The sequence below is a fragment of the Narcine bancroftii genome, chromosome 7 (assembly GCF_036971445.1).
Source record: "Narcine bancroftii isolate sNarBan1 chromosome 7, sNarBan1.hap1, whole genome shotgun sequence".
In the NCBI taxonomy this organism is placed as follows: domain Eukaryota; kingdom Metazoa; phylum Chordata; class Chondrichthyes; order Torpediniformes; family Narcinidae; genus Narcine; species Narcine bancroftii.
The window spans coordinates 178,209,375-178,224,082 of record NC_091475.1 but is presented as its reverse complement, the minus strand read 5'-3'; the positions used below and the strand labels follow the sequence as shown (position 1 = coordinate 178,224,082).

The window sequence follows — 14,708 nt, the reverse complement described above, 5'->3', positions numbered from 1 at the left end:
ATAAACAAGATAATTAAGCAATCACAATTGCTTTGGACGGAAGAGTGAATGATATGGAAAAGTTACGTAAAAAGCTATCAAAGACTAATGAAAATTTAATGAAGAAGATTATTAACCTAGAAAACAGAAGTAGAAGAAATAACTTAAGGATTCTGGGCTTGGAAAAGTCAACTAAGCGTGGGCAACCTATTAAATTCTTTGCGAGTTTCCTGTCAGAATTGTTTGGACCTGGAGTTTTGCCAACTCCCTGTGATAGATTGTGCGCATAGATCACTGGTTTCTAAACTAACTATTTTGAATAGATTGGCTTTATTCATTCAATCTTTTTTAATTAAAAAGTGGTATTATTAATGTCTCATTTTTTTTTATCCAGAAGATAGGGAATATTCTTTTTTTCTCACATTCATCACACATATTTGTGGATCTACTATCTTGTTATTGACAGCAAAAACAATACTGCTAATTTGATTTTGTGAATATAAAAATATAGTCATTTCTGACCATACACTTGTTATCTTTAAACTTCCCTGGTCTTCCTCAAATAAACAGATACTGGTGCTTTAATTCAACCTTACTTTATGATAAACGTTTTTTTTAATTCTTAGAGGAACAAATTGCTTTCTTTATTGAAAATATTACTCCAAAAGAGACTTCCAGCCTTATTGTCTGGGGCGCTTTCAAGGCTTTTATAATGGGGCAAATTATTTATTATACTGCAAGTGTTAATAAAAAAAAGCGATAAAGAACAAACTGATTTGGCTCACCAACTGAAACAATTAGATCAAAAGTAGACTCTGGCTTCAGTCCCTGCTTTATATAAATGGTGTGTTGAAATTAAAACTAAATATGATCATCTTCTAACGTATCCAATTGAAAGCCAACTTTTCTATAAAAGTCCATTTTATATTCATGGAGATAAATCAGGTAAACTATTGGCTCATCAATTAAAACCTTTAGAAGCCAAATGAAAAATTAAAGAAATATGTAAAGAAATAGTAATATGGCAACTTATCATTTAGAAATAAATGATACCTTTAAGAAATTTTATTCTGAACTTTATAGTTCTGATTCTCCTAAGGATAATATTGAAATGAATAATTTTTTTTAGATCAATTGAATATTCCTCTACTTTCTGCTGCTAATCAAAAGCAATTGAATCAAACCATTTCAAATGAAGAAATTACAATCTGATGGATTTTCTGGAGAATTTTATAAGACTTTTTTCTCATTACTTATACTTCACCTATGCTCTTTTTTCTGCTTCTTTTAAGTTGGGAAAGCTGCCACAGTCTTTTTACCAAGCTTCCATCTCGTTTATTCTCAAAAAGAATAAAAATCCAGTCGAATGCCCTTCATACAGGTCAATTTCTTTACTCAACGTTTATACTAAAATTTTATCCAAAGTTTTGGCTCATAGACCTAAAAATATTTTATCTGATAATCAGACTGGACTTATTCAAAATCAGTATTCCCATTTCAATATAGAGGTTTATTAAATATTATATCCTCTCCTTCTAACGAGATCTCAGAATGTGTGATATCTCTGGATGCAGAGAAGACATTTGACTGGGTAGAATGGAATAATTAAGATTTTAGAAAAGTTTAATTTTGGGGCCGATTTTATTCAATTAATATATTATATCTATCCCCCTCTGCTTGCGTTCTTATTAATTTTCAGAATTCTAAATCATTTAAACTCCAGAGTGGAACCAGACAAGGGTGTCCTTTAAGTCCCTTGCTTTTTGACTTGGCTCTAGAACCCATGGCTATTGCTTTCTGAGAATCTAATGATATTACTGCCATTTTAAGGAAGGATACTGCCCACAACATTTTGCTTTATGTTGATGATTTATTGCTTTTTATTTCTAATCTTGAGACATAATTGCCTTCTATGCTTTCTTTACTTTCTCATTTTAGAAAATTTTTAGGTTTTAAGTTGAATTTACATAAAAGTGAACTCTTTCCCTTGAATAATTTGGCACCCATAAATACTAATCTTCCTTTTAAAATTATAAGATATCAATTTACTTATTTGGGTGTAACAATTACTAAGAATTATAAACACTTATTTAAAGAAAATTTTCTCAATTTAATAAAATATGTGAGAGTGGTGTTATCAAATTGGACACCCCTTTCTTTATTATTGGTTGGTCAAACCAACTCTATTAAGATGAATATCTTACCTGAATTTGAATACCTTTTTCAGGCTTTGCCTGTTTTTGTACCTTAGTCTTTTTTTTAATTACCTTGACTCAATCTTCTCTTGTATATGGAAGAACAAACACCTCCCCTAAATAAAGTCCACCTTTGGAGGTTTAGCCCTACCAAACTTTATGTTCTATTACTGGTTAGTCAACATATGAAATCTTACGTTTTGGTCATATTATATTAACTGTGAAGACTGTCCAATATGGGTCTCTTTGAAATATAATTCTGTTAAAAAAATTCTATTATTTCTCAGGTACTCACTTCCCTTTAAAAAAATTAACTGACAATCCAGTCGTCAAACATACTTTGAGGATCTGGATACAGTTTAGAAAACATTTTGGTCTACTGAGATTTTCTCTTTCTAGTCCTATTTTTTCTAATTATTTCTTTAAACCTTCCACGATTGACGTAAGTTTTAAAGAATTATATAGACATTAAATATTTTAAAGATCTATTTATTGAAGGGACTTTCTCTTCTTTTGAACAACTGTCAGTTAAATACAACTTACCAAATACTTATTTTTTTGTTATTTACAGATTAGAGATTTTTTTGTGATCTCAATTGTATACATTTCCTAAGAGCTTTGATAAGAATTTAATAGATGTAATTTTTAATTTGCAACCTTTTTAATAATGGTTCAATATTGGGAATAAGGGGGCATCTTTAGATAAAATTTAAAAAGCCTTGGAACAGGACTTAGTTTTTAATCTCTGAAGAAACTTGAAATGTAATTTTTAAATTGGTTAATGCCTCATTTTTATGTACTAGCCATTCCTTCCTACAATTTAAAGTAGTCCATAGGGCCCACATGTCCAAAGTCAAACTGTGTGGATGTATCTCCTTGTTCTGACAGATGCAACAATGGGGATGCTTCACCAATTCATTTAGAGAAGATTCAATGCTCAATATCTGATTTGAATTTAAATTTTCAAACCTTGAGGGGACTCTTTTTGAATTATTTTCAAAATCTTTGATTTGGTATTAATGCAGAGTTGTTGACTAATAAGATCATTTATTACTGCAACAGGGAATTTATTTTCTCTCTCTCTATTTGCCAAACAACTTTGGTTTTTGATAGTGGGATTAGATTTTCTTTTAATAATATATATTTGGTTTGATTAAGAATGTGGGGTACTTTTTTTGATGTGGAATTTCAATAAAAAATTGAAAACGAAAAGACACTTTATAAAGTTCTACTATAGGATCTCTGACCTAAAATGTTAACTCTATTTGCCTTTGTACAGTTGCAACCTGACCCACATTTTCTGTTTTTTGTTTTAGATTTTCAGCCTTTGCATTTTTCTTTATTTTCATCCCCATTGCATTCTGCCGGATTACTCTGCTTCCTACAGAGAGAGTTTAAGTGTTCCTGTTTATGCTAATCAATTGAAGTTGCTGGGACGATCTGGTCAGAATCTCTTCATTCCTCCTTGACCGAGGTTCTATTTCAATGTTAATTCAGAAAATTACCAAAGCTAAAGCATTGAAGGAAACAAAGAAATTAATAATGAATGAAAATTGAAAGGAGGAGAAGAATTTTAAATTTAAATTTAGACATGTAGCACAGTAACTGACTCTTTGGATCTTTGAGCATGTGCCGGCAATTACCCCTAATTGATCTACAACCTGGTATGTTTTGAAAAGCGGAAAGAAACCAGAGCACCTGAAGTAACCCACGGAAACACAAGGAGAATATACAAACTCCTTAAAGACAATACCAGATTCAAATCCGGGTCACTGGTGCTATAATAGAGTGTGTTATAATAGAGTGTGTTAATCACTAAGCTAACTTTGCCGCCTTTGAATCCAGATAAAATAGCTAACAGTAAGCACTCTTGTTTGTATAATAGGACCAGAGCTGTATGAGAAATGAACCATTATGGACTAATGAAAGTGAGTTTGTTATGAGGTCGGAAATATTACAGCTCTTTGTATCTATTTCATAGGGCAGGTTTAATGGAGAAGTTAGTGGGGCAGTATTAATCATAATCTGATGGCTTTCATTCCAGGTTAATTAAAGGTGCTTATAGATACTTTAGTCTTTGGATTCAGGAATGGTGGCTTCAGTTTGGAAAACTGCAAATGCCCCTCCTTAATTTAAAAAGAGAGGAAAAGAGAAAATACCCAAAACTGCAAATTGGAGATTCATGAAGTTGAGGTAACAGTGTGATGTGAGTTGGTAACTGGTTGGGAGATAGGAAAAAAGATGAAGAATAAAGGCCCACACCTCCTCCCTTGCCACCATTCTGGGCCCCAAGCATTCATTCCAAGGGAAGCAACACTTCACTTGTGAATCTGTAGGGGTAATCTATTGCATCCAGTGTTCCTGCTACTTCAGAGAGACTGGGACATCGCTTTGTGAAGCCCTTTGGCTCTGTCTGCCACAATAGCAAGAGTCTCCCAGTGTCCACCTATTTCAATTCCCCGCCACATTCCAATGCCGGCATGTCAGAACATGGTCTCATACATTGCCAGACTGACACCACCCGCAAATTGGAGGAACAACACTTCATATCCTGTCTGGCCATCTTCCCAATGATTAGCATTAACGTGGGCCTCCAGTTTCCATTAGCCACCTCCCACCCCCATACTCCTGTCCTGTAGCTCTGTCTCTCCCTCTCTCTTCCCTTTACCCTCTGCCTTCTCAGAGCTAACCAACCCCCACCCCCCCCACCTCCCCTATCAATTCTCACCTTTTCTCTCTCTTCTCCAAATCCAATTATCATCTTTTGTCTGTTTGTCTGTTCTCCTGCCCCTGCCAATTCTTTTATTCAAGGGGTGTCTGCTTTTTCTCATACCTTGAAGAGCTCAAGCCCAAAACACCGGAAATCTATCTTTACCTCCTATGGATGCTGCGAATCCTGCTGAGTTCCTCCTTTTTACATCCATTTCATTCCTATCTTGTGAATCATGTTATTTTATTCTGCTTTCTCATTGGCACTGTTGGTGTAGCAGTTAGTGCAATGCCTTTACAGCATCAGCGTTCAGGAACGGATTTCGAATCCTGCGGTGTCCGTAAGAAGTTTGTACATTCTCCCATGTCTGCATGGGTTTTCCCCGGGGGCTCTGGTTTCCTCCCACCATTCATTCCAAATATACCAGGGGTGTAGGTTAATTGGGTGTAAATTAGATGGCACAGACTTGTGGGCCAAAATGGCCTGTTACCCTGCTTTATCTCTAAGTTCAATTTTTTTTTAAATTCCCCCTCTTCCTAAAGGTTTTACTCTTTACAAGAATGCTTCACTGACTGATCATTATCTATACCTATTCCTAGAATTCAGTTGATGCATCTCCTGGTGAAAAAGAAACCATGTGGAAAAATAACAACTTAGAACCCTCATCCTATCACATGTAATGGAACTGTTAAAAACAAACAAATATTTGCAAAAATAACTTTTAATGCTTCGTAATAAATTGTATTTTTTTTAGCTTTTTATGTGCACTTGTATGTTTTAACTGCAGCGCTATCAAAGCAACCTGGTTTACCTGAAGGAGAGATTACCAGTATTGAACTTCACAGAGCTAATCCCTGTATGGAACTAGGCCTAAGCATCGTAGGTGGGAATGAAACCCCCTTGATGAGTATTGTCATTCAGGAAGTTTACCGCAATGGCATTGTTGCAAAAGATGGAAGACTTCTTTCTGGTGATCAAATATTACAGGTAATAAACTTTGAAAAATGTTGATTTTTGCTTTATGTGTATCCTTTGATTGGTAAACTATACCTTCCCTGTTCACACTGTTCTCACTATTCGAGTCCAAGTCAGTGAAAATAATGTTATTCCTTAATGGCTGCCAGGACATTAAAAGACATCTTAACAAGATTGACAGTAACTGGGCAACATGGTTAATGTTGTGGTTAGCATAACTCCATTAGAGTCCAGAGAACTAGTTCAGTCTGTAAGGCATTTGTCTCCATGTGGATTTCCTCCAGTTTCTTCCCACATTCCAAAGATGAAAGGGGTTAGTAGGTTAATTGGTCACATGGGTGCATTTTGGCATCACAGGCTCAAGGACCTGAAGCCCCTTTTATTGTGCTACATCTCTGAATTAAAAATTATATTAATTACTTTAAATTTCAATTTTAAATCATTAAATATTAAATGTTAAAACAAAGAAACAACATAAAGTAAAATTAGTGAAGCATTTTTCTTCACTTACACTAGCCCTGTAGACAAAGGTAAAACCGTAAGTCTGATGCACTTATCAGTGAGTCACTTCTAAAATGCTCTACTCGAAGCAACTATCTATGGACAGTCAGATGCAACAACCTCTGACCTTCTGAAGTGGCAGCACACACTTCTCTTCACCCAAATCCCAGTTTTTGATACTTTGTTCCACTGCCTCAATCCTTAAATTCCCTCCACTCACCTCATCCCACCTGACTGCTGTTGCCCATCCCCTCACCTGACATCTCATTCCTCTAATTCAAATGCCATTTGTCAATCCTAATCTCAATTTCCTTCACCAGCCATCTTCTTGAAGGCCAGGATCTAATGTGCTCCCTCCCCCTTTCCCAGGCACAGCATCGACCCAAAATATACAATGCTGGGCCACTTGCAAGACCTGAAGCATTAAAGGTGAAGTTTTCACTGGACAATAAAAATGGTTGTTAGTGTCCCTTCTCTTGTCTTTGGTGTACTAGAATATCTAGCCAGTTGTTCTGTTGCATAGGTATATATTTTATGCTCTGAAACCAATGCTTCACTATTTTGTTCTAGGTTAATGGTGTTGATATCAGCAATGTACCTCACAACTATGCCAGGGCTGTGTTTTTGCAGCCTTGTTCTGCTCTCTTTCTCACAATTCTACGGGAAAGACGATTTGGAGGATCAAAACACTTCCAACCTGATGGCAGCTCTATGCAAGATGGCTTTCATGTGACTTTGCATAAAAGAGAATCGAATGAGCAACTTGGTATTAAATTAGTTCGTAGATTAGATGAGATGGGCATCTTCATCCTGGATCTTCTGGAAGGTGGATTGGCTGCCAAGGATGGGAGATTGTGTAGCAATGATCGGGTACTTGCAATAAATGGCCATGACCTGAAGCATGGGACACCTGAACTTGCTGCTCGTATTATCCAGGTAAATATATTTCAGTGTATTCAATATATTTCTATATTTTCAAAACTTTGAGATAAAATTGCTTTGCAACTTTTGATGTTTTTCAGGATAATGGAGATAGAATTCATTTCATAATCTCTAGAAGTGCAAAGCAGCACTTCTCAAATGCTCTTCGGGTATCGGAATCGTATACAAGTCATCAACACTCTACCCAGTTAACACAGATCATGCCCCATAACAAATGCGATACTCGCAAGGTGAGTGAAAACAATAAGTGAGCAATGAATTTCACTGAAATATATGGTTCACCTTGCTTTAGCTTACTTAGAACCTCGTAATCCGTTTTAACTTGACATGAGTAGGAAGGAAATCAAGTGGCATTCATCGTTTCATTAAATTACTTGTTTAAGGTTGTCATCAACATAATGTTCTTTTGCCCATTAATAATTGTTTTTTGCGCCTCAGAATCAGGTTTATTGTCAATGACGTGTGTCATGAAAGTTGTTGCTTTGCAGCAGCAGGATTGTGCAGAACAAGGTGCAAATTCATATAAATTTATGGAATTGAAGATTTTTTTTTAAAAATTAATAATAATCAGTGCGTAAAAGGTGAAAAAAATTTACGTTGTGTCCAGAGGTCGCTGTCCATTCAGAATTCTGATGGCAGGGAGAGGAAGCTGTTTTTGTAATGTTGAGCGTGTGTTTCCTCTTGGTAGCAGTGAGAAAAGGGCATGGCCTGACTGGTGAAGCTCTTTGATGAAAGAAGCTGTTTTCTGGAGATGCAACCTCTTAAAGATGTCCTTAATGGAGTGAAGACTAATGCCCATAATGGTGCTGACAGTGTTCACAACCCTCTGTAGCCTTTTCCTGCCCTGTACCATACCAGACAGTCGTGCAACCAGTCAGAATGGTCTCCGCAGTATGTGTAGAAATTTGCAAGAGACTTTGTGACAGTCCAAATCTCCTTGAACTCCTAATGAAATATAGCTGCTGGCATGCCGCCTTCAAAATTTGATGTACTTGATTGCTCCAGGATAGGTCTTCAGAAATGGCTGCGGTGGTAAGACACCCAGAACGCCAATCCAGGACCAGCACTGAGGGCAGCGAACAGCCCCCCTATACGAATTTGCAGCATCTGCACCATCCCCCTATGATTTGCTGGCCACTGGTTTAAGTGGACTGTTACTGTCGTGGCAGTGGTGCAACGTGCGAGCCAAATTCCTACGCACTCATTGCCTGCTGGTAGACTTAAAGGCTGGTGTTTGGTGCAGCCCAAAACCTTTCAGACCATGCCCCTGGGGCAAGCCAAACTACCGGCTCCCCATCTCAACTCTGTCACACTGTCTGACAATGTCTACACCCGCATCATGGCAGAGTTCCCCACAATCATAGCGCCACAATACTCTTCTGCAGAACTGAAGTACAGGGTAAGGCATCAAGGGGTCCCCGGTCCACGCCAGGGCATGCCACCTTCCCCCCCCCCCAAACAATTTGTCTTCACGAAAGAGGAATTTAAGAAAATGGAGGAGTTGGGGATAGTGCGGTAGTTGGACAGCCCCTGGTCCTCCCACTGCACATGGCCCTGAAGGCAGCAGGAGGGTGGAGGGCATGTGGTGATTACCAATGCCTCAACAAGGCCACCACACCAAACAGATAACCCGGGCCCCATATCCAGGACTTTACCATCAACGTACAAGGGGAAAGGGTGTTTTCAAAGATCATTTTAATCAGGAGTTATCATCAAATCCCAGTGGACCCCAAGGACATAGACAAAACTGCCAAGTCTCAGTTCAGGCGGGAGATCATTGACTTCCTGGGGGATCAGATTGACAGGCACGGGGTGAAACCACTGCCCGAGAAGGTGGAGGCCGTTCGGTGGTTCATGAAACCTCACACTGTGAAGGGGCTGCAGGAGTTGCTGGTATAATTAATTTCTACCATCGATTCATACTGGCAGCAGCTTGTGCCCCCTTTTCGCACTCATGGCGGGGTAAAATAAAGACATTGCCTGGGATGGAGTGGCCTCTGAGGCATTCCAGAAGACAAAGAGTGCTCTGGCTAATGCCACTCCTCTGGTTTAACCCAGGCCAGAGGCATCAACCGCCCTCATGGTGGACACCTCCAGCACAGCAGTCGGAGGGATGCTTAAACAGCTAATTGACAGGCAATGACAGCTCCTAGCCTTCTTTAGCAGGCACCTCTGGCTTGAACTTAAATACAGCTCCTTTGATTGGGAGCTATTGGTGCTCTACCTGCCCATCAGGCACTCCCAATACTTTCTGGAAGACAGACAATTCAGAGTTTTCACAGACCTCAAACCACTAGCCTTCATCTTCCATAAAGTGTCTGACCAGTGGTCATCCAGGCAGCAGAGGCACCTATCCTATGTGTCAGAATTCATCACAGATGTCCAACACATCGCCGGCAAGAACAACATGGTGACTGATGCACTCTCCTGTCCCACCATCGAATCCATCCACTCCCCATCCTAGGGCATAGACTGATCAGCCCTAGCAAGGGCACAACATGGTGATCCTGGGATCTCAGCGTACAGGGCAGTGCTTTCTGGGCTGTGGCAGAAGGATGTCGTCATCGTCTCTGGCAACCAGATGCTTCTCTGCAACGTCTCCACCGGCAAACCCCACCCATCATGCCGACAGCATGGAGATGGCTGGTCTTCAACCTGGAGGATCCGGCCAGCAGAACTACGGTAAAGATGGTGGCCAGCAGGTTTGTCTGGCACAGGCTCTGCAAGCAGGTCAGTCAGTGGGCCAAGACCTGCACGCTCTCCCACTCGTCCAAGGTGCAAACTCACACTAAAGCACCTCCCCAGACTTTTGAGCTAGCACAATGTAGGTTCAGTCACGTCCACATTGACATCATGGAGCTGTTACTGGTTTCCCATGGGGCAAGGTATCTCCTCACTATGGCTGACCACTCCTCAAGGTTGCCGGAGTCCGCTGTCTCCACCATGCAGGAGGTCATGCGGGATGGCCTTTGATCCCTGCAGGGCCCTCGCGATTGCCTCATTTGCCAGCCATTTTGTGAGCTGGGTCATAACTCAGTTCGCAGGCCACTACACGACTCATTTCTTCCCCCCCACCCCCCCAAGAACCAGTGATCCGAGTGTCCATTGCTTCTATGGGCGGCCTACCACTGCGTTGCAGGGCTGAGTCTCGACTGGCTGGTTTCAGGCAGTCGAGGGTGAAGATTTCCTCTTTGACGGCAATGTCCAATACCCACCTCGACCCATTGAGCCTGATGACTCTGTACGGCTCATCGTATAGCCATTGGAGGGGTAACTGGTGCACTCCTCTTTGCACAAAAACATATTCACAGTGTGAAAGTCCTTTGAGACAAAACACTAGCTGGCCATGTGGCAGGGGCTGTGGAGGGGCTAGTGTATCCAGTCTTTCCCTCAGCTGTTTCAGTGCCACCATGCAGGTTTCTGGATCCTTGGCAGTGGCAGGAACTTTCCCGGAATTACCAAGGTTGTGCTGTAGACCATTTCTGCTGCAGATATTGAAGTCCTCTGGTGCAGAAGGACTCAAGGCAGATCATCTGCCCAGTTTGGCCCTTTGACCTGGGCCATCAGGGCTGCTTTTAAGGGTCTGTGGAACCGCTTGCGGGTGATATGCCCTGGTATGGTCGAGTTGGGTTCCCATCAGTTTGGCTAGCGCTGCCCAGAGCCCTGAGGTAAACTGCATTCCCTTGTTGGAGGTGAGAAGTTCTGGGACTCCGAACCTGGACACCCAGGTGTTGATTAGTGGCCTGAAGCAGGTCTCAGTGGTCGTGTCAGCCATTGGGACCACCTCTGGCCACCTCATGAAGTGGTCACAACAGGAGTGACGTCATCACAGTCAGAGGCCGACACTTCCCTTCCTCGGCCGTTTACCAATTCAGACCACAGGGAGGGGGAGGCCTGGGAAAATTACCCAAATCCGCGGCCCTTGCTGACATCCTGGGTGGTTTTCCCGGGCTGACATTTTCACATCGCCAGTTCACAGGAGGATTGCGGGAAAATGTTCTGGGAATCCACATTTTACAAGGCCTATTGAGACACGTCCCCCTGCTCTTCTTGGGCAGCAGTATGATGAAAGTGGGAATCTCTGGCTGCAGCAATGAGAGATTGAAAATGTCTATGAACACTCCAGCTAGTTGGTTGGCACAGATTTTCCATATCCTGCCAGGTAGACCATCAGGGCCTGACGCCTTGTGAGGGATCGCCCTCTAGAAACATTTTTTGACATTGGCCTCTGAAACAGGTATTACAAGGTCACCAGCTTATGCATGGATTCTCACTGGTACAGTTGAATTCTTTTCAAAACGAGCATAAAAGATTTTCAGCTCCTCGGGTAGTGAAACTTCAGAGGCATTTATGTTAGTCTTCGCCTTGTAGGATGTAATGGCCTGCAAGCCCTGCCATAGTTTGCGTGTATCTGATTCTGTTTCTAGCATGACTTGGAATTGCTTTTTTGTTGTTAAGATAGCCTTCTGTAGGTCGTACCTTGTCTTCCTACAGAGATTTGGATCACCCGTCTTAAATGCCATTGATCTAGATGCAAATCCTTTGGTTCATCCATGACTATTGTTTAGGGTACTCATCCATACAGGTCCTGATGAAGTCATTGACAGCTGTAGCATATTCATTCAAATTTGAAGATAAATCCTTGAATATGGTCCGGAACAGCAATCCAAAGCAGTCCTGCAGGTGATCCTTTGACTCCCTCAACCATACCTTCACTGTCTTCACCACTGGCGCTGTAGTCCTCAGTCTCTGCTTGTACGCCGGAAGTAGTACAGCCAGAAAATAAGACCCGCCAAAGTGCGGTCATGGAATAGCATGGTAGGAGTTGTGAGTGTGTCAAATGTTTGTGCTGTGCACGCACTGCGTGGAATAGAAGCTTCCATCTCATTAGACCCAGAGAGAATCCCAAGAACGAATACTTTTATTTACAATTAGAGAACTATTAATAGCATTTACAATGCCCTTGGTCCCAAGGGTGATCACGTGAACCATCTCACACACAATGACTGGATTAGTTGATTGATGGCTCAAGTTTGCTGAACCAGTAACACCCACTCCTGACAACGGTGGGGTGTCTCTGTTTAGGGTGGCCTAGCACCTCTCCCTTCAAGCTGGTTACTCATATGAGTAAAGTTTGGGATCCACTTGGAAGGGCTTCTCTGGTCTCTGAACTCTTTGAGATTTCCTTACGGGTTTCAGTGATGTTCAGGGTATAGGCTAATTTCTGTATGATTGGTGGTTCAATGGTTTCTGAAGTTCAAATGTGTCTTAACAGGGCATCCAGGCTGAGTTGCCCAAGTGTGGTTTCAGCGAGGTTGCATTCTGTTGGTCGCAACTAGTTGCCATGTCTGGTCCAATTTGTACATGGTAGAGAACATCTCCAATTTTTCTTGGGATTCTCCCCAGCTGGCATACATCTGACATCTCTATTTCCACACCAACACACGTTGACCATCATGAAATGTGCTTTATTTGGATCCATGCAATTGTACTGTTGTTCCATCTCATAATCTCTCGGTCCAGATTATGGTCTTTGTGGAAATATGATGTCACATGGTGCTCATATTTTCCTACCAAAGATGTTTTCAGCATGCGAAGTGCCACCTGGAGTTCGTGGGTTTGGAGTGATCCTATAATTTGATAAGAATATCTGCAGGATCTCCTCTGTTGGACCCTCCCCCTTGGCCTTGTTCAGAGCTTGTTTGAACATATCCACAAAAGATTCTACTTGACCATTAGATTGAGGATAACATGGAGGTGAGTGAATATGCATGATACTGTATTGCTTGCAACAACAAAAAACAGTCGAAGTCGGCTGCAGTGAATTGTCCCATTGTCTGAAACTAATGTTATAGGAGCACCAAAGTGATGAATATGGACTTGAGTTCAATGATTGTAGCTGATGCAGTTGGTCAGACTACTTTGATAATCTCAGGTCATTTGGAGTATGTGTCCACTACGATGAGGTAGTACTCCCCATTAAATGGGGAGTTAATAGTCAATATGAAGACTTTTCCATGGGCTGCTTGGTTGAGGCCAGGAATGTAGATTCGTCTTAACAGGGAATTTCGCAGCCAAGGCACATTGGATACATGACCATGTCAGTTGTACAATCTTGTCATCCATCAGAGGCTAATAAACATAGCTTTGTGCAAGTGCTTTCCCTTGATTTGTTCTCGGCTGTCCACTGTGAAACTGTTTGAGGATTGTACATTGCAGAGCTTTGGGAATCACAATCCTTTCTGCAAAGAAAAGACAGTCATTAGTGATTGCCAATTACTCTTGTCTTTTGAAGAATGGCTGGATTTCCATTCGTGGACAAGTGTTTGGCCTCCTTGAACGATGATAATGCATTATCTTTTGTAGGACGTCACCTTCACTCATTACTTGCCTGACTCTTTCTGCTGTGACCAGCAGTGAGTTAATAACATCTTTGAAAACCTGGTTGACCTCTGCCTCTATAGAGAGTTCCGCAACAAGAATATCATCCGGCTCTGTTTACTGCTCGCTAACGATTTGTAACAATGCATCAGCTTGCCCGATACTTGTGGTGGGCAGGTATTTAATTTTGAAATAATACTTAAGTAGCATGCTTGCCCACCTTTGCAGATGGTTTGCCGTGTAAATTGGAATTCCTTTCTTTGAACTAAACACTGCTGGGAGCGGCTTGTGATCTGTCAGAAGAGTGAATTGCCGTCCATAGAGCAATTTATGGAATTTCTTCACTGCAAAAATAATTGCTGGAGCTTCAATTTGTCCATAGTTACGCTCTGCTGCTGTAAGAGAGTGTGCTGCATGTGCTATGGCCTTTTGGTGTATGGAACAGGCCATTTTTGGCTTGAAAGTCAGTTACATGTTTGGCAGAAGACAGAGTTTTGCCTTAGTTTTAGTGCAAGCAACTTTTGTGGGGTATGTGCCATTTGCAACTTTGGCAAATATTGTTGAGGGGTCAGTCCAGAAGATTCAACCTTTCGATCCAGTCAAGACCCATGAGATTGAGGTGAGGACATTTTGCCAGATAACATGTTCCATTTCTTCTGTGCCTTTTAAGCTGACAAAACAGTCTACTGAACCTAACAACTCTGGGATGCCCCTGGAAGCATTCCATGCCATGTTTTTGGTTGGAGTCATCTCTAGCTGACCAATCAGTTTCCATGTTTTCTTTGATATTAGGGTAATATCAGGCCCTGTATCAATTTGAGCCTCCCTGGGATGCTGTTAATGTGCACTTTCACATATTTCCTGCATTTGGCGTTAGCCACCTTGAAGTTTCACTTTTGAGGGTGAAGTGAATATATCAGGTGTTTTCTGTCTTCCAGCTCTTCAGTGTTCTGCTTTATGCCCAAGATGCTTGTATTTACTGTGGCATTGACATCAGTACAGGCAGTCACGAGCATAGTGCTAGT

General features: G+C 41.2%; 1 protein-coding gene across 9 annotated transcripts in view; it reads left to right on the top strand.

Moving 5' to 3' along the window:
- Window positions 1-14,708, top strand: part of lnx2a (ligand of numb-protein X 2a) — an 87,258-nt gene that overhangs the window by 52,719 nt on the left and 19,831 nt on the right. For all 9 annotated transcript variants that reach the window (XR_011342260.1, XM_069891510.1, XM_069891508.1 and 6 more), the window contains 3 exons: window positions 5,672-5,871; window positions 6,931-7,296; window positions 7,383-7,532. Coding sequence is in view for 8 of the 9 variants with exons in the window: in XM_069891510.1 (XP_069747611.1) it covers window positions 5,672-5,871; window positions 6,931-7,296; window positions 7,383-7,532 (716 nt within the window). In the remaining variant the exon portion in view is untranslated. The remainder of the gene's footprint in view (window positions 1-5,671; window positions 5,872-6,930; window positions 7,297-7,382; window positions 7,533-14,708) is intronic.